The sequence below is a fragment of the Fundulus heteroclitus genome, chromosome 9 (assembly GCF_011125445.2).
Source record: "Fundulus heteroclitus isolate FHET01 chromosome 9, MU-UCD_Fhet_4.1, whole genome shotgun sequence".
Lineage (NCBI taxonomy): Eukaryota > Metazoa > Chordata > Actinopteri > Cyprinodontiformes > Fundulidae > Fundulus > Fundulus heteroclitus.
The window spans coordinates 4,293,817-4,313,081 of NC_046369.1; the positions used below are offsets into that span (position 1 = coordinate 4,293,817).

General features: G+C 38.0%; 1 protein-coding gene across 1 annotated transcript in view; it reads left to right on the plus strand.

Moving 5' to 3' along the window:
* The window catches only part of LOC105936962 (ephrin type-B receptor 1), a 131,775-nt gene that overhangs the window by 79,394 nt on the left and 33,116 nt on the right, over positions 1-19,265 (plus strand). Inside the window, exons 7-9 of the mRNA XM_012878041.3 lie at positions 3,745-4,007; positions 6,376-6,451; positions 7,799-7,923. Of these exons, the coding sequence (XP_012733495.2) occupies positions 3,745-4,007; positions 6,376-6,451; positions 7,799-7,923 (464 nt within the window). The remainder of the gene's footprint in view (positions 1-3,744; positions 4,008-6,375; positions 6,452-7,798; positions 7,924-19,265) is intronic.

Consider the following 19,265-nt stretch of genomic DNA (forward strand, 5'->3'; position numbering starts at 1 on the left):
TATTTTCCTCTTTGGTCCTGAACAAAAGAGTATTTGTTCCAAAAAATAAAAAAAGAAAAAGAAAAAAGAACCATGTTGTTGAATTGTTTGACCCTGATTCCCATTTCCGCAGTTTGACGATCAATCCCTGATGGGCTCTGAACACAAAAAAAGTCTCCTCTTCCTTCAGTCAATACAGGACAAGGCTTTCTTTAAAGCATTCTGTTGCAAGATTTAACCATAAGTTTATTAATTGGTTATGTTAGCTTTTGAAAAAAAAGATGCTCTGTTCAGAGTTTTGATGAGGCCAAATTCAGTTTTGGTAGAAAGCCTTCGTCTGCAGTGGTCATTCGAAATGTGGGTGTGACAAACGTTGTTTTGAAAGAGACAAAATGATTACAGAGTTGACATTTTAAGTTGTCTCTGGATTATTACATTAGTGATAAGCATGGTTAGTATTAACACTGTAAATCTCCTGTACAGCGGACCCACCCCACCTCTGAAACTCTCTCCCACATTACACCCATGACTCTGATCTTGTCCAGATTTACATTTTATCTCAAAACTCATCATTAGCCTTGGTTAATCTGTCTAATCTTATTATTTATTAAACCAAAAATAGCTTTTGCATTTAATCAACTGTTCTTATATTGTTTTATTTTTTCTCTTTTATTGCTCTTGTATTTTTTCTTGTTCAGTGGCCTTCATGGACTTGAAAGGCACCTTCAAATAAAACGCATAGTTTTAATAATAAATCCTTACCTTAACCCAGAGATTTTCAAAAGCCTGCAAACATTTTCAGATATACAATATTATGTTCTGTAACAGACCGAGGTTAAACGCTTTAAAAGGTTAGCAGAGGAACTGTTCTGTACCCCGTTCTGCCTACCTGTGAGGAAGTAACGTAAATCTTATTTATATAGCAACTTCCACAGGTCAAAAATCACAGTAAAAACAAACAAATAAAACACAGAATGACAAACAAGAAAGGATAAAAACAGTACACATGTAACGCCGTATAACTAGTTAAAAGCAAGTGGTATTAAATGACTCTTCAACTGCTTCTTAAGAGAATCAACAGAATCAAGACAGTACAAGGATGGAGGCAACATATTCCCCAATCTGGTAGATCTGAAAGATTTATCCCCACTTGACTTAAAATGTGTTTATGGAAGTCTTGCAACAGCATTTTGAACCGACTGACGGTCAAGATCTTTCTTATTCAAACACATAAAAAGGCTGTTACCCAAGATGGGATACGATAATTGTATGCATATGTATTTCTAATTTGGCTTTTGACACCAGAGTTTTTGGCTTATAAATATTTCTTAGCCGAAAAAAAAAAAACTCTTTCTGATTAATCACCGAGAGTGGCACACCAGTGTCGTGACAGAATCAAAAATAATACCTAGGTATCTGAGATTTGGTTTGACAGACGAGGCCAACACACCAAGAGATTGTTTGATTGTAGTTATTTGGTGCAGAGGGTTAATAATTAGGGTTTCAGTCTTATCAGTTTTGCCCTGTAAGTGGTTGTCACAGTGAATCAGAATCAACTCAATTGGCCAGACATGTTTACACATACGAGAAACTTGACCCTGGATGTACAATGCCCACGATGTGCTTACCTATATAAAAATACAATACCACAACAATGCTGTAATAATAGCTACTGTTTGATACTACTAAAAGAGATTATCAAGGAGGACAACTTGAAACTTGAGTTAAGTGTCTTGTTTGCATTTTGGACCATTGTGTTTGAAAGGTTGTAGCACATACTTGTCTGCTCGTCTGTTTTTTCTGTGTATGTCTGGCCGGGTCGCTGCAATAAATTGCACTTCATGGGATTAATAAACTTTTTCTGATTCTGAATATTCAATTGGCTTAAAAAACAATAGACCTGAATATAATAAGCATAGAAAACTTAGAAAAAGGAGAATATGCCCTAAGACTGAGCCCTGTGGTACCCCATACGGGAGGCTGTTAAGGTGTGTTCACATTGGTGCCACAATGTCACCACTTTTGCTTGCTGTCACAATTGCATAGCATGCGACAAGCCCTAAATTCAATGGCGCCATCTAGTGATGCTTTAACTTAACTGCCACTCCGGTCTCCTCAATCTTCTGCAGGCTAGGTCCTTCCCGGACTTGTCTCGGTAGTAATAATTGGTTGAGTCATACAGCTCAGGCCGACTGCAGACTGCCGTTATCAGCTTGTCTTCCACGTTGAATTAAAACAACTTCGTCTCTGCCGCAGTCCTTCATGGATTGGTTTTCAACTCCAACAACTGTCGCTTCACATCCATTGCAGGTGTCGTGTCGCTCTGGCTTTGCTTTAATCGGCAAAATCGCATGTTTTGTGTCGCTAGAATAGCCTCTGTGGCCTCATGTAGCGTCACTTTGCGTCACGTTGCTTTGCGTCACGTTGCTGTGCGTCATGTTGCTCTCGTGTTGCACCTTTGCATAGGGATATCCTCTAAATCTGTCACTTCGCCTGACACTTTCACATTTAATGTGAACGCACCTTTAGTATCTGACATGATCTGCTTTACAAAAACACTGAATGTTGTGCCAGAAAGATAGGAGTTAAGCCACTATAGAGCGACACCTGGTAGACCGACTACGTCTCAGGGCCTGTTAATCAATATACTGTGATCCACACTAAAAAAAAAGGCTGATTTAAGATCCAAGAGAACCATTACAGTGGATGCTCCCGAGTCAAATCTGTTTAACTGTCCCCACGTCTTTTAGAGCTTTGGTACGTTTAGTTGATAATAGTTGATTGTCATTTTTGTAATTGCATTTTCAAATTTGTCTAAATGGATGTAAAATAATCCAATTTTCGTTAGCATCATCTTTATCCATAATTTTAATGCCTATTTAAATCCCCTTTTAAAATACACTTCAAGGAACATTTTTGCTTTGTCCTTGTGTTTTGTGAAAGGACTGATGCGCCCCTCACTCACAGCTCCACTTCAGCTGATTTGTTTATGAACAAACCAAATTTGCAGGTTGAGAGAATAATTAAAAGGTGACAAGAGTGGTATAAGGTCTGTAAATAGACAACACTGGGAGGGGGATGGGTAAAAGGGGCGATGGCCACACCAATTGAAATCTGTCTTTCCAACCCCCCAGTTTTTTGGGTGTCTGTCACTGAGTCCTTGCTGTGCACTTGCAACACACCAGTATCAATGTCAAGATAGAAAAAACTGTATAAATATTATTATTTGTATCCTAAAATCATGGGTAAAACATTTGCAGGGCCTAAAAATCACATTTTAATCAAATAAAGGAATATCTGGCATGTCACTCATACACTGTTACAATGTTTGGCAAAAGCTCTTATTTAAATTACAAGTCCTGCCATTTCAACAAAACTACGTAAAATTCCTTACAATACATTATTGTTTTCTGTATGTTTCCCAATATTAGAAGTGTTTCACTTTTGACCACCCCTTACGGTTGAATTTGGAGGTACCCCCTAAAAATAAGACATATTCAATCAATAAAAATCCTTATGAAATGAATTAGAAGTACCTGGTTTCTGAAAGAGAAGCATTCTCCCCAAGTGTTTACAGTGCCACAGTTTGCCTTACATTCAGTTGTTGAGTTTTGGCTTCAGGCTGTCATTTTATTTTACACAATCATTTCCATAAACTAATTTGCAGTGGCCAGTGATAAGACCATTGAGAGGAAGCCCAAAGCCTGAAAACATTTATTTTCAGTCCTCACTCACTTATATTTTCCTTTCAATTTCCCTTTTCAGGCGTTCCCTCCGCTCCCCGCAATGTGGTCTCGGAGGTAAATCAAACGTCAGTGATCCTGGAGTGGCACTCACCGCGCGACACCGGGCACCGCGAGGACCTGTCGTATAACGTCGTGTGCCGACGGTGCCACAGCAGCGAGCGGCGGGCATGCCAGCCATGCGACGAGAGCGTGCTTTATGCTCCGGGCAGGGAGGCGTTGAAGGCAACAAGGGTCGAGATCAGCAGGCTCCGTGCTCACACCTCGTACACTTTTGACGTTCAGGTTGGTTGCCTGCAGATGTGTTGTCTTGGATTTGCAAGGTAATGCAAGTCTATGGGGGCATTCTCGCTGTGGGTTACTAAGAAAAGCAAATTATGTTCAGTAATATATTCTTTAAGTTTTATTTGTTTGTTCAGAAAAAGTTCTGTCTTTACATGCTAAGCCACTTTGAAGGCAGTCTTGTTCCTGTCATCTTTTGTTTTAAATGCAAATCGCTACCACATATTTACTGAAATGCTCAATGATACTGACACTTCAAAGATACTTGCTGACCTGCAGGCTTTTATGCAAAATCGGCAATTATACCTCTCAGCTCACAAGGTCACTGTAATGTCTGTAAAGCCACTACGGTGGCGAACGTTCAATCTCTGCCATCTGGCTCCTTGACTGTACAATTTTAGAGCTCAATTTAGAGTCGCCTGCATTTCAACTGCAAAAATCTAAGGACTTCCTGAGTAAAATAAGCGTGCAAATAGTTTTTTGAATACTCTTCTTCACATAGAGGTGATGGCTAATTGAACAGCTGAAACAGGGGGTTGCATGTAAAACAAGCGTTTTCTGCAAATAATGAATGAAATCGTTCTAATTTCCACCACCATAAAACTGTAAAAAAGAAAAAAAAAAAAACTCTCAGCAAACAAGTTAACACCTGAATTCAAATTTTGCTTTATCTTATTTCTGCTTTTTAGTTTATGTTTATAGTCTAGGCTGCAGTCAAGGAAAGGCAGAAACATAAAATTAAATTAGCAGAGCCTGAAGTGAATTATCATAAATTAAAACCTTAATTTGCCCTGACTAAAGCGTTTGTTTCGCTGTCAGAATGATTAACGGCACACTTGGCAAACAATACGTGGCAACTGGTCCGGTCTTTGAAACACACTGAGAATGTGGTCAGCTTGTTTTAGTCTCCGAGATAAGACATTAAATCCAAAAACAACTCGCTTTTGGGACAATTTTACAAGTTCCTTCACTCAGATTTAAAATTGTTCATTGTTTTTGACAGTAGACAGACACGTCAATCAATTTTTTTTTTTAGCATTCTAAAATGATGTGGCTGATTAATGAATCTGGGCACAGATGGCGTTTGGCTACAGTTAGGTTTTGGATTTGTCTTTCCTTTCTCCTGTTACACAGGATGTAAAAGTCTACATTCTTCTATTTGAACGGCACATTTTTGCCACAATAAAATATATTTACTTTTGTTGTATCTTTTATCCTATACAATTAAAATAAATAAATCAGAAAAAAATAAATGCGGTGCATAACTGGAAAGAGCCTTCTCAGTGAACAAAAGGGTTGAGAAACGAAGCCTTTAATGATAATTTGTTTATTTATAGATATATTATATATACTATACTATATACTATATCTATATATATATATATATATATAATATATATATATTATAATCTATAGAGTTATTATATATATATGAGATATCTTCTAATTAATAAATATTATATACTTCTAGATATATATATCTATATATATATTTAGATATCTTTATATATATCTCTCTATCTATCTCTCTATCTCTCTCTCTCTCTCTCTCTCTGTGTGTCTGTCTCTCTCTCTCTCTGTCTCTGTCTCTGTCTCTGTCTCTCTCTCTCTATCGATTTTATTCTTTTACTTTCTTTATTCTTCTTATTTCTGTCTGTACCATCCTCACCCCGTCAATTGCTTGTATGTGCAAACCTACTTGGCGATTAAACTTGATTCTGATATCTCTCTCTCATCTCTCTATCTCTCTCTCTCTCTCTCTCTCTCTCTCTCTCTCTATCTCTCTATCTCTCTATCTCTCTCTCTCTCTCTCTCTCTCTCTCTATCTCTCTCTATCTCTCTCCTCTATCTATCTATCTATCTATCTCTCTATCTCTCTCTCTCTCTATCTATCTATCTATCTATCTATCTATCTATCTATCTCTCTCTCTATCTATCTATCTATCTATCTATCTATCTATCTATCTATCTATCTCTCTCTCTCTCTCTCTCTCTCTCTATCTCTATCTCTATCTCTGTCTCTGTCTCTGTCTCTGTCTCTGTCTTCTCTCTCTGTCTCTCTCTGTCTCTCTCTCTGTCTCTCTCTCTGTCTCTCTCTCTGTCTCTCTCTCTGTCTCTCTCTCTGTCTCTCTCTCTGTCTCTCTCTCTGTCTCTCTCTCTGTCTCTCTCTCTCTCTCTCTCTCTCTCTCTCTCTCTCTCTCTCTCTCTCTCTATCTATATATATATATATATAGCGTTGTATATAGGGTACAACGCTCCAAAATCTGAATCTTTAAAGGTGCAGAATAAAAACGTATTAAAACAATGTACGAGTATTTTCTGTGTTGTCCTTACTGTGGAATAGCTGACCATCTGTATTTAAACTGTGCAGGCAGTCAACGGAGTGTCCAATAAGAGTCCTTATCCCGCCCAGCAGCTGTCAATCAACATTACAACCAACCAAGCAGGTGAGTTAGAACTAAAAAAGGGGGGGAAAAAAAAGATAACCTGTTGTGCATGTGTGTGTGTTTGCAAGCATCTGTGTGTAAGCATACCCCCGGGCGCAGTGGATTATATGCGGGAGGGATGGCTGGAGAGATAAAGGAAATTGAGCTCCAGCCTTTTAATTCATAAAACATGTTACAGGGTTGTCATCTCTTCCCTCCCCCCTGTTCCTCCCTCCCTTCAGATTTTCTTGCACATCCAAGGCTTTAATCCTTTCTCATCTGTTCTGTTCTGTTCCCCCCCCCCTCTTTTCCTTTTCTCGGCTTTATCTCCCCTTCCCCTGCCTTCCTGCTCCTATTCAGCCCGCTGCGTAATTGTTGGAGAACATAACATAACCGAGTTATTGCTCCATCAATACCTTATGGAGACAGACATAAGTGATACTTCCACTTCTACCTAAATTTAGATTTGAAAGCTGCTTTTCTATGATGGAAAAAAAATATAATTGACTTCATCCGCTGCCACAGAGGCTCACTTGTAATCGAAACGTGATCCACTGCCTCTTTCCAAGCGCATTTTTAGCAGATGGAAGCTCCTCGTACTCCTGAAATCTTTTAGGACACAACAGAAACAGATCTATCGTGAATCTAACTACAGCTGAAGGGGCTTTTTAATTTACGCTGTGAGTTCTGAGCGCATTTAACAGGACTTTAGGGTATGAAACGCAAAGTACCTGGAGACAAAATTCTAATGTTCTAACACTGAGGCTTTCAGATCACAGTTCCTTAGACTTAAATGCATTGATGTGTCTCAGATCACAACTAAATTTCCTGATATCGTAGCGTTTTAATATTAATTCTGGATTTTTATTATCCAGTGTTTCTAAAGATGATTTACTGTATTAAATGGGGAAGAAATTAAATTATTTTAAGATTTCAATTTTTCTCTGTATATGCTTACTGTATATTCTTTAATAGGAACCATTTTAAGAAATTTTAGTAATATATGCAGTGTTAGTCCTCATAATTCTTTTATGTCTTTTCTTAACCTATAACTGTTGCAGAAAAATGTAAAAAAGTGTCTTATGAAGCATCCTAGAAGCAAACCCCTGAAATCCATTACACCTAAACGTCTCCTAAAATGATTGCTAAAAGTTCCTTAACGACATTCTTGTCCCTCCATCACTGAGAAGAGCATCAATTTCCTTTCATGTGCAATGATGTAGAAAAATTGTCCCTGTTTTTTTTTTTTTTTTTTTGGCAAACATTTATGGCAATTTGTCAAAAAAAAAAGAGAAACTGCTCTCTATCCCAGTGAATCTTTAAAATGCCTAATTGGTTGTGTGCTCTTGTACGTTTGCTTTATACCAGCTCCCTCGGAGGTTCCCATAATGCACCAAGTGAGCTCAACGAGCCGCAGCTTCTCTCTGTCGTGGCCTCCGCCCGAGCAGCCCAACGGGATCATCCTCGACTACGAGATCAGATACTACGACAAGGTAGGGTGGCGTGATAAATGTCTCTGTGTGGCTGAGCGTTTTGGTGTTATGGCCTCAGCCGGTAATCTGCTGGGAGTCGATAAAACAGGAGAATCAATGGGAAGTGCATTAAAGTCATCTAATTAACTGTTACAGAGAACTAGAAACTGTTTTATTTTGCAAACACCTTTGTATCCCTGGGAGGAAATGAGAACCATGGTTGGCTCATTACAGGGAAACTTGTTGTTTCTCTCATGTCTTGTCAACGTTGCTGCAATTTGTATTTTTTGTACTCCTCAAAATCTATGAGGAGAAATTTTCAGAGTGATTGCGAACTGCGGCTGTTTCTATCGCGCTCTTTTCTGCTGAGTGAGATTGTAATCTGGATTTATCTTCTCAGATCGTGAATATCTGTTGCTTTTGGTCCCTGTTGCCGTTAACTGGAAGAGACGTCGTGTGATAAAAACATGCTGATGGCTTTATCGGGTGTGGACTAGAGCTGAGCTATTCTTATGATCATGTCCGGTCCTCGTTTATCAAATAAACAGGACTTTTATTTGGTCAAATTCTTATTAACGCTGCTCTCATTTACATATTCCTGCATGTTAAATATCAGGAGGGAAAATCTGAAATGTTAATAGAAACTTGCAAGTTGGGACTTTATTTTTTTTTTAATTGTGCCCACTTTTACAGACATAGGAGGTTTGTGCTCCTCCTTAGTCATATCTTATATTTGTTTAAACACATCGGCTGACAACATCTCCACTCACAGTTAAGATGTGGGGGAGTGGTGGTCTAGAGCAGCGCTTCCCAAAGTGGCCGTCGTGGGACGCCTCTTGGGGGGTTGTGAGCTGATTTTAGGCTGATGTGCTGAAAAGATTCAGTATTTCCTTTTTTGTGAAACCAATAGCAAAGTACAACTTGACAAGATGCTCACCATTATCTGTATAATTTGATTGAGTTTGACTTTGTAAAGGGCCTTGAGATGACATGTATCATGAATCGGTGCTATATAAATAAAACTGAATTGAACTGAACATTACTTGTTTTAATGCAGGGGGAAGGCTGCACTTTTTTGTAAAAGTTCTTATAAAAATACAACCTTATTCATGTAATTATATGACTTTATACTTGTAATATTATGACTTTATACTCATTATCCCACAGACTTCCAGACTGGGTCTCTAAACAAGACCCTTAGCCCCAGAATGCTCTCTGGGCACCGTACAGTGGCGGCCCGTTGCTCCCTGTGGGATGGGTTAAATGCAGGGGACGCATTTCCAATGACACATAAGGGTCAGAAAGAGAAGCTGACTACAGTATGACTCCCCTGGTCAAGTCTGCTGTACTTGCAAACTGACAGAGGGAGTCAGTCCTGGCCTGCAGCAGGCTCCCACACAGTGACGACTAAACCAGGTTCCAAGATGAACTCAGCAAAATCCATAAATTTTCATAGTTAAAACATGAGACATACTTTACGTTATCTTTAAAGAAAGGGACGAGGGATACACATATCAAAGACAATCAAGGGGTGATGTCATGACCCAGTCCTATTAGTGCACCAACTAATGACAACAGGGAGGGAAGCTTTCAGTTCTAGCTTCTAGTGCTCATTTACGGCATTAACTATCTTCTTCACAGCACCGTTTATTGTAATAAGAGGCTCCGCAACCTAGACTGTGGCGAGATTTGTTCTGCAAGTCAGCTTTGTGATGGCTACTACACATCTGTGAAAGGTTTCAATGTGGGACAGGTTTGGATAAATGAGATGTATTTTTAATTAATTTCTATCGCACTCTTGAATGAATAAATGGCGTATACATTCATGGTCGCCACGGTTCAATGGAGCTGCGCATTAATATCCTTGAGGGAAGGGCTATAATCTTTGCAATCCCTCTCTTAAACATGTTTAAGACCCAGTTTACTGGGTGTGCATGTGAAGAAAATTATACCGGTACACACAACACATATAAAGCACATTCTTCCTAGCTTTTTCATAACTGGGTATTGCTTGCCTAAAGCTAATAGCAAGTTTCCAAGTAAAATATTTAGAGCTTTATTGTTGTCATTGTTTGATACTCTAGTATACCCCCTTACAGTAAAACACTATAAAACAGCCTTCTGTTTAAGTTTTCTGGTCTTTATAACTTCCCAGGTGAACTGTCATGTCTTTTAAACTTTATCTAAGTAAATATTTTAATCAGCCAAAGAATACAATTGTTACTATCATGCAATATCTTCCTTAGAAAATAGCAACGAATAAAGTGTAGTTAATCCTGTTGAAAAGCAATGAGTAGGGAACATGTTTTATTTGTTAAAAATAAAAGTAAAAAGGCTCCAGCAACACCATTTCCAGAGTAGTAGTCTATGAGAAGGTAAATTAAAGGGTAAACCTCCAAAAACACTGTCTAGAAAGGCTTATTATTCAAGCAAAAAAGATGCTAATTTAATTATTTGATTTATACATCAAATTAATCAAAGTAAATGCATTTGATTTGCTGATAATGTATTTGTTATGGAACCAAGTACAGTATTGACCTGGTGAAACAATATGGACTATCGATGGCAAACTTAGATCAATTAATGAGGAAGCGCATATATTTGTTTAAGAAGTGTCCCATATCCCATAAAACCCAGATGTTTCAGTTGATGTTTTTTTTGAATATTACTGTTCATTATAACATCCCTTAGAATAACCATCACTTAATTGTGTTTACTGCTTTTTTTTTTAGAATATTCTCTTCCTTTTTCTAATCTCCTTCCTGTGACTTAACATAGCTAGTGCTCCAACTGCTGATAAAAATAATTACCGCTGTGTTCGCTGGCTGACACACTTGGCATGATAATTAATTAAGGACAGCTGCTGGTAGAAAGCTGTCAACATGTTTGTGATTTGTCTAACTGTTGCGTTTTCTTTCTCACTGGTGGTAGATGTCCAAACACATGAATGGATCATCTTTTGACAGAATCATCCTGTAATTACTGAAGATGGATTTTAAAGTAAAAAGCATATTTGATGGAGCCTGTAGCAACACTGCGGGGTCTTACAGAAATGAAAAGACTTCTTTAAAAAGTTCAAATGAGCCTACACCTTCTTAACTACAGGTACAGTGAGCTCTTGTAAAAAAAAAAAAAAAGCAGACCAGGGTAATTAAAAAAAAAAAAGAGACTGTAGTGGTGTTATGGATATTTTTAGCCACAATGATTTTTCAGAAGCTATTATGCAGTGATAAAATAGAATAAACTACTACTTACACATATGAATTGATAAAAATTATATTCCCAATTTAATCCTAGGCTATATGGCCTTAAACATGCTTACAAAATAACTGAGAATTATTGCAATACGAGATGCTGAAATCTATTGTAAATCACAATGTTAATGTTCAACACTGTTTTCAAGAGATGTATCATGACTTAGACTCTGACTCTCCTTCTAACAGCTGGATTAACACAAAAAAACAAGGAGATTTTCAACTTGTTAGTTCCCAAAGCAAATGTTAAGATCCAGTTTGATTGCTATTTTTTTTTTTTTAAAACAGCACGTTAGCAGACTGAACCGTAGGGGGAACACACATCCCTGTGATCAGTAACGAGACCATTCGGTTGCTAAATACAGACAACTGACCAAGCAAAATATTATTAACCTCCACACAGAAAAAAAAAAAAAACTGGCTAAATGGTGGTAACCGATGGAGCGTAAAAGCACGTTTATGAGCCGGGCATTGAAAGCCTGGGCCAGTCGTCAGTGATCAGCGACCAGAGGAGCAGTCTATTAAATTCATGCAGCGTTTTGTTTGAGGAAAAATTTGTTACTGGGCACAAGTAAATATATATTACGCAACATTTCCTTACATTAGCTAGAGAGTAAAATGTAGAAACTTCCCTTGCGCACGTCCCCCTCTAAAAAAAAAACACAAACTAAAACGTGGTCAGAATGAAACCTGCAATGACAGACTGCAACGTTTTCTACCTGAATAACTGAATAAGACACAACTTCAAAGGAAAGCTATGAAATTAGAGCAGGGGATTAGAACCAAGACAAACGGATATAAGTTTTCAAAAGTCAAATGGACAGTTGAATTAAAAAATATATAAGATATTATCATTATTACCAAATGCTATCTTTTGTTTTAGAGTAAATTGGTATAAAGTGGTTCAAAGTTATGAAATGGAGTTAGAGAGAAATTGGACATAGCAACTCACCGGACAAACATTCTGAACACTCGAGCTTTCCAGATGGGGCAATAGATTATTTCTGTTTTTTTTTTTTTTTTTTTAAATGCAGCTAATTCAAAGCAACTTTGTAGTAGACGTTACCACAGTAGTCAGTATTGTTGTTGGTGATGGTTTTGCATTGCATTTTTCTTTATTTGTTCTACTGCGACCCGGTTTGAGGACAGTACAGAGTAATATTGGCTTTTTGTTTGCTGAGTGAGATTGTCTGGAAGATTTATTCCCTTGGCTCACTGTGTTGTGGGCTTCCCGTCTCTCAGAGGACTCCAGCACGTGCCAACGGTCAGAAGAGACCTCTGGTATCACGCAGATTGTTTTATCTGTGAGGGACTGCATATTTTCTTTCTAGCACAGAGAGTAAAGCCTTTCAAGGTTTTCATAAAGGTGCGAATCCTGAAAATGTATTATTTTTTCTTTAAAACCTCAAAACCTTTATTAGTAGAGTAACAGACAAAAAATCTGTTGTGAAAATCATTGTTATGCACTTTTTTTCCAAACTCCTTGGAACTTTAGTTGTATCTTTTTGTAAAATAGGTGTACAATAGGTGCAGAGTCTTTAAAATAGCCATCTGTCCTGAGGCTTGGTCAGGTCAGCCCAGATGTAATTTTCCATATCAGTGTTGCCAGCTCCTTCAGGGTGATCCTGGGGTGTTTGTAAGCCATGTTAGGAATATGATTCTTCCAGCATAACTTAATCTGAATTTACCCCAGGGGTTTCCTAGCATATGAAAATGTTGCAGAAAATCTCCAAAAGGGCCCAGGAGGTGTCCTTATCTAAGCTCCCTTCCTGTGTCTGAATTTATTTATCAGTATTCAAAGGTTAACGTAGCCACCTCACATTTTATTTTATTTAGTTTTATTTATTTATTCTTTTATTTCATACTTTCACCATCACCAAAACCTTTTTTTTTTTTTTCATGTGTGGGCTTTAGAGTGTTGCTTACTTTTAAGGGGTATCTTGTTTAAAGAGTTTTGCGTCATTTTAAACAATGAGTTCTGCATCAGCAGCAAAGCTCCAGGATTGTTTTTTTTTTTTTTTTTTTTTAAAGAAAACTAATCTTGGAAACCTTCCAGAGCAAGGCATTAAACTGCTCCTACAGTTTTTCCTATCTTGCCACATGTGTTAGTATTTCTAAAAACAGTTTTGCGCTGGTACAAATGTGAAGCAATTGAGCTTGTTTTGTTAAACACCAAATCTATATAGTATGTGTATCAATAACGAGGGCCCTCCATGTTGCAGAGCGATGCTGCAGGACGGAGCAAGTTACTTGTTTCATGTGGTCTGTGTGCAACGTTTTTATTGATTGTTCGACCATCTTGGGATGGAAGTTTCAAGCTCTTTGCAATGATCGTTCCAGTCAGCGATCAGAAACAGATTAAACTGTGCTGCTGTCAACGCCACTCCATCCGTTCAGCCATCTGGTGTGAGTTAATGTTCATCTATGCAGACAGGGGCACCAAAGCGTAGTATGAGGCTGATGGATGACATGTGTGGGTGTTTGCTGCAATAATTGATAGGCACCTTCCTGAACCTCATAATGTGTTTTTTTCCGTAAAACTTCTGATCTTTGTATGTTTCTTTGTGCTGCTATGTCAACTGAATTTCCCTTGTGGGGGGTTAATAAATCTATATCTTATGTTATCTTGTAGCATTGGTGTTTATATGCAAACGATGTTAAGACCTTATGTATCAAAAAAAATATGATATATATTTGGGGCAAAATGTCTCCAGACATCTCATGTGGGACATTCTCACTAAGATATTTCTGGTGCATATCTATGCACATCTTTCATACTGTTAAATAAATTAGAATTTAATGTTGTCTCAAGCATTTTTTTAACGCTTGGAAAATTTCCTGTCTCCATCTTGACATGAGTGATTTAAAATTATACAACCAAAACATTTATATCTAAATTAAGCTTGAAACTGGTGTCAGTCTGCATTTTAAGTTTGAGTAATCACCTGTTCGCCAGCTCCATAATGGAGAAGTCCTTATTCTGTTTAGATGATGCCACTATTAAACAAAAGACAGGCAAACTGACATGAAAAGATAATTTACAACCTGGGGCACTGTTAAGAGCAACTAAATCAGGGCTGAAACTTGTAGGACCAGAGTGCTTTCCTATCAAAGGCTGCTGCTGCTGTACTGTTGGGAAGAAGAAAATTGCTTAAATAAAAGAAAATGTGATCTCTTGCTAAGTCTTTGTAATGTGAAGCTGCGTGCATGAAAGGTAAGTCACTAGAGTATCTATCACCTAAAGGTAAGACTGTTCTCATCTTTTTTGAAGCTGAGCCCAGTCCTGGAAAAACACTCCACTGCAGATAGATAAAAAAAAAACAAGAGCAAAGCACCTACAAGGGATTGTGTAAGTTACGCTGAAAAGAACTCAAGCCTCCTCACAGCCCACATTTCTACTCCTCCACCTGTCTTAGCTGAAAAACATTATATACAATTTTTTTTCTTTCTTTTTGGTTGTAATTGCTGATAAATATAAGATTTCCTCCCCTTTTTATTCCAATTTCTCACCGAGTTGAATGTCTAACTTGCCAATAAAGGTCTGAACCACACACAGCAGTGTAATACAAATTTTATGCTCACTATTATAATCCATCCATCCATTTATTAATTATCTATACCCGCTTATCCGTGCAGGGTCGCAGGGAGGCTGGTGACTATCTCCAGCTGTCATGAGAGCAGAGGCAGGGTACACTCTGGACATGTCGCCAGTTTACGTTTATCAACTTTTTTTAATTAAAACATTCAGGCACGGTCTTAACGTTTACAATTGCAGTTTTTACATTAGATATATACCTTTACTGTGCTGCCGAATAGAGTAGAATAAAGCACATCCTTTCTTTGTCCCTCTGTGAGAAACTTAACATGTATCAGTAGGAGAGTGATGGGTGAATTAAACCATACTAAAACACATAAAACAAAAACAATAATAAATGTGACTCTAAGGTATTGTTATAGCCCCATTGTGTAAGATTTTCACACTGGCTCACCATCTAGCAGTGCGCTAAATGAGTTGCAAACAACCTCACCGTTAAGTGCGTAATAACTACTACGGAAAGCGGAGTATCATAAATTTGACAATGTCAACATGTCCTCCATGTATTAGCTCCTGCTAATAGCTAACAGCTACGGTCGTCGTGTGAAATGGTTTTTGGTGCTGTTGTTCTTTTAAAGTTTCTAAACATGCAGTCGCTTATTTAGGCTCTAACAAAGTGTCTATAAACACGAGTAAAGAGACCCATTTGTGGTGCAATACCACAGCAGTGAATCGGCTGATATCACTCCGCCCCTCCGCGCACACACATGCTCCCTGAGAGGGAGACGAACAAACTAGCCGTCACCCCCAGAAGGGCGAAGGAGTTGCTGGACTGCACTGCCCTGTTTCTAACATAATGCCAAAAATTGACTTGACTGTTGAAGTAACTTTCCAGTCCAGCAGAAAACCTGCACACTCTGCATCTCCACCCCACCTGGACAGAAGAGCAGCGCCTATGTAGACTCTCATTTTCTCCTGGTTCTTACTTCTTTTTCTTTTTTTGTTAACTTTCTCTTCCCTCTCGCTGGGTAAACGGTATGCATGATCTTCCATTTCACCAAAAAACAGTAAATAGAATGATCTACATTCGCCTTTGCTTGTTTTCTACTCCTCCTCCACATGTCTTCATATAGAAGACGGATAGGAAACGCGTATGGGTGACAAGTTTGTCTATTTTCTCCCAGTGGGTGCACTGACACCTATGTATTTATAAATAACTAATTCTAAGTTGTGAGAACGCTTTCATTTTGATGTTATATGTTGCTACAGGATATGTATTTGTAAAAGCAATACTTGATTTTTGCTCATTTAAAGCTAAATTAGTTGCACATTGTCCCTTTAAGAAAACTGTGCAGTTATGAGGGAACAGAAGAAAACTGTACAAAGTAGGGATCCACAATACAGTATACTGGTATCAGCCGTTGTGTGAAACTGGGCCGATATTAACAACAAATGCCTATTTGTTTGTGGTGCTTAACTGGACCAGAAGTGGCATTGTCAGTGGTGCAGTCTTTTTTTTCGAAAAGGTAGGCAAGTACTTATAACATACAATACTGGTTATTGGCAATAGTGGAAATATTACAGTCAGATATTCAATATCGGCCCAAATTTTTATACCGGTTCAACCCTAAAACAAAGTGTGCTTTATTCATTCAAAAGCTGACAATTTACAGGAAATTCGCATGTGCAATTATTAGACATTCAGTAGATATTAATTTACTGCATGTCTACACTCCTAACAAAAGTATTTTGTTATATAATTAGTAAACGTTGATAATGTAGCCCTATTGCTTCTTTTCTAACATGTGTGTGGACATTACTTCCCCCTTAAAAAAGTTTGGGGGGGGGGGGGGAGACTACTTAAAATATTTACAACTGTATATTTGCAACAAGCTCAATGTAATACTTTAATTCTCAAACTTTTTTTTTAATCCGAGTCAGATAAAGGGATAAATCATTCCAGTGTGTTTGACAACATGTATAGCTACATTCAAAACATCCAAATAAATGTGAAACCTTTTAATTTAGCAACAGGCAGTTTTAAAGAGGGCCTTGATCTTTATCCATTGGAACCACAACGCCCACTAAAATGAGATATACTGTATTCCTCATTTAGTTTTTCACTTTTGTGCCTGATTTGTTTGTGCCGAAGGTCATTTTTTATGTTTTGCGATGAGGATGTCTCCGATCTGATGGAAAAACGACAGCAAATCTTGAAGGAGCTCTGCTTGATTAGCACGTATGTGCTGCTATTTCAGACTCTTTCCTTTTGTGATTGAAGTAGTAAGAAGGAACAAATAGGCCTGAAATGCAGCACAAACTTTTGAGCTAATCCTGGATGCAGCACAGTCGATCAGAGGTGTTTATTAAATTCACCAGAAAGAGAGCTGTATGTTTGTTTTGTGGAGGAGAATAAAACAGAACAGAAGTGTTTTAGATAATTTAATATATTTAGTCGGGAATTGAATATAGTGCACTTAAATGCAAAGCCAAGGGTTGTAGTGTTAGTAGAAAGTAGTAGAAAACGTATTTTCTGTGTAAGCCTTATCCTTGGGTCATCTCTGCCAGCAAATAAGAAAAGGCTTGACTTAACTTGTTTTTGCATGTGCTTGTTTTATTGTTTATTTTTGCAGCAGTCAGTTGTTGTTGTTTTTTCAAGTCACTTTCAAGGAAACGGGGAGAAAAAGAAAAAATAGATTTCTGCATTTTGCCTAAAACAAACGTAAACTGTCCGTGAGAAACCGACGTCAATAGTTTCAGATACTGCTGTAGAGATTACACGATACGTTTCAGCTCTCATTACATAGTTTCTTCAGTATACAGCAATGTTTTCCCATCGTCCAACCTTATGTATTCAGCCTCTTTTGCCCTTAAAAATATCCAGGGACTTAGTAAACAGATGCCATCTCTGTGTGAAATAATCTCAGCATAAGAGGTGCTGTTAGAGAACATTACTGAAAAGAAAAGAAAAGAAAAGAGGGAGTAGGTCATAAAATAATATCCCAAAGCTTTGAACATCTTACAGAGCAGTGTTAAATTGAAATAGATTGGAGTTTGTAAGAACTGCAAACCTGATATGGCCTGTCATCTGAAGTAATGTCCCCACACTGTAAAAAGGCACTAAAAGTAAGTAAAATCTTCTTGAAATTAGTGTATTTGTCCTTGATCTGAGCAGGTAAATAAGATTATCTGCCAATGGAATAAGATTTTTGCACTTAAAATAAGAACAGTTCATCGCCATCATCTTATTTAATGTGCAGTTTATCTAATTATCTTATTTTAGGGGTAAAAATAGTCATTCCATTGGCAGATAATCTTATTTACCTGCTCAAAGCAAGGACAAATAAACTCATTTCAAGAAAATTTTACTTACTTTTAGCTCCTTTTTTGCAGTGCAGCAACAGGAATATATATTATAGAAGCACCCAAGACTTCCATGGTAACTGGGATGCCAAACTTTCTGCTTTACAGTTTATCACATTTGTTTTTGTTCACCTCCACTGTAACATCCAGACAAATTAAACTAAAGTCAGGGCTGCAATGTGACAAATTGTCAACGGGTTTCAGGGGATTGGGCACTGAACACTCCTGTAGTTCTATTCGGGAAAAGACGGAGAGCAGCAGACAAAGAAGGATAACATGTTGTTCTTTTTCTACTCTGAGGACAGTTACAATGGCCGAAGACAGAGTAAGATGCGGTGCTTTAAGCCAGGTATTTATTATAGCCGCAGTCTGGCACAAACAGTTAAAACTCTCAGCCCGGCTTAAATCGCTGCTGGTTTTCCGTTAATAAAGTCTCATATAGAAGTCAATTAGGATTCTGCATTTCCACCGTGAAGCATTCAACCACGTAAAGACTAATTTTAGCTCATAGCTTTAAGTGAAGATGTCCTTTGGGAGCAGTTTGATAAGCCTGGTGAGGGAGGACAGGCCTTCTCCCTACCAGACAGCTGTGCTGCACCCTTTTTTTTCTGCCAGTTTTGTAATTTCTTCACCTTCCCCATCTCCTCCAGCCCCTTACTCCTACTCTATAGATAATGAGTTTTAATGTAGTAAATTTGATATGATGGAGAAAGTCAAAATCCCCCCCCCCCCATACTTATCTCTGTCTACCAGGCCTTCCCAGATGGTCTGCCCCCCAACCTCTTTACCTCAGTAAGCATGGAGCCAAGCTTTCCTGGCCACACACACATAACTCTAAAATCCAAACTCCGACACTGACAAAATATCTGTCTGCTGTAGTTGCATCCAAAAATTACCCACGACTCCCTAGTTTTGTCGCTCTGCAATCATCCAGACCCCCACCTTTTAATTATCAACTAATGCTTGCACCATGAACGTGCAACAACCGCTTGTGTACACAACGCCAAGGACATTATATGAACGTAAATTAAGTCTGTAACCATAAAGACAGGGAAACCACAGTTTGATCCAATAATTAGTATTTTCATTCCAGAGAATGGGTTAATGACTGGCATGTGAAAAATGGGTTTTTGCTATGAATATTTATGGTAGAAAACTCAATCATATTTAACCACATGTCTCCTTCTGATAACCCGCCCTCTTTCCCCCAA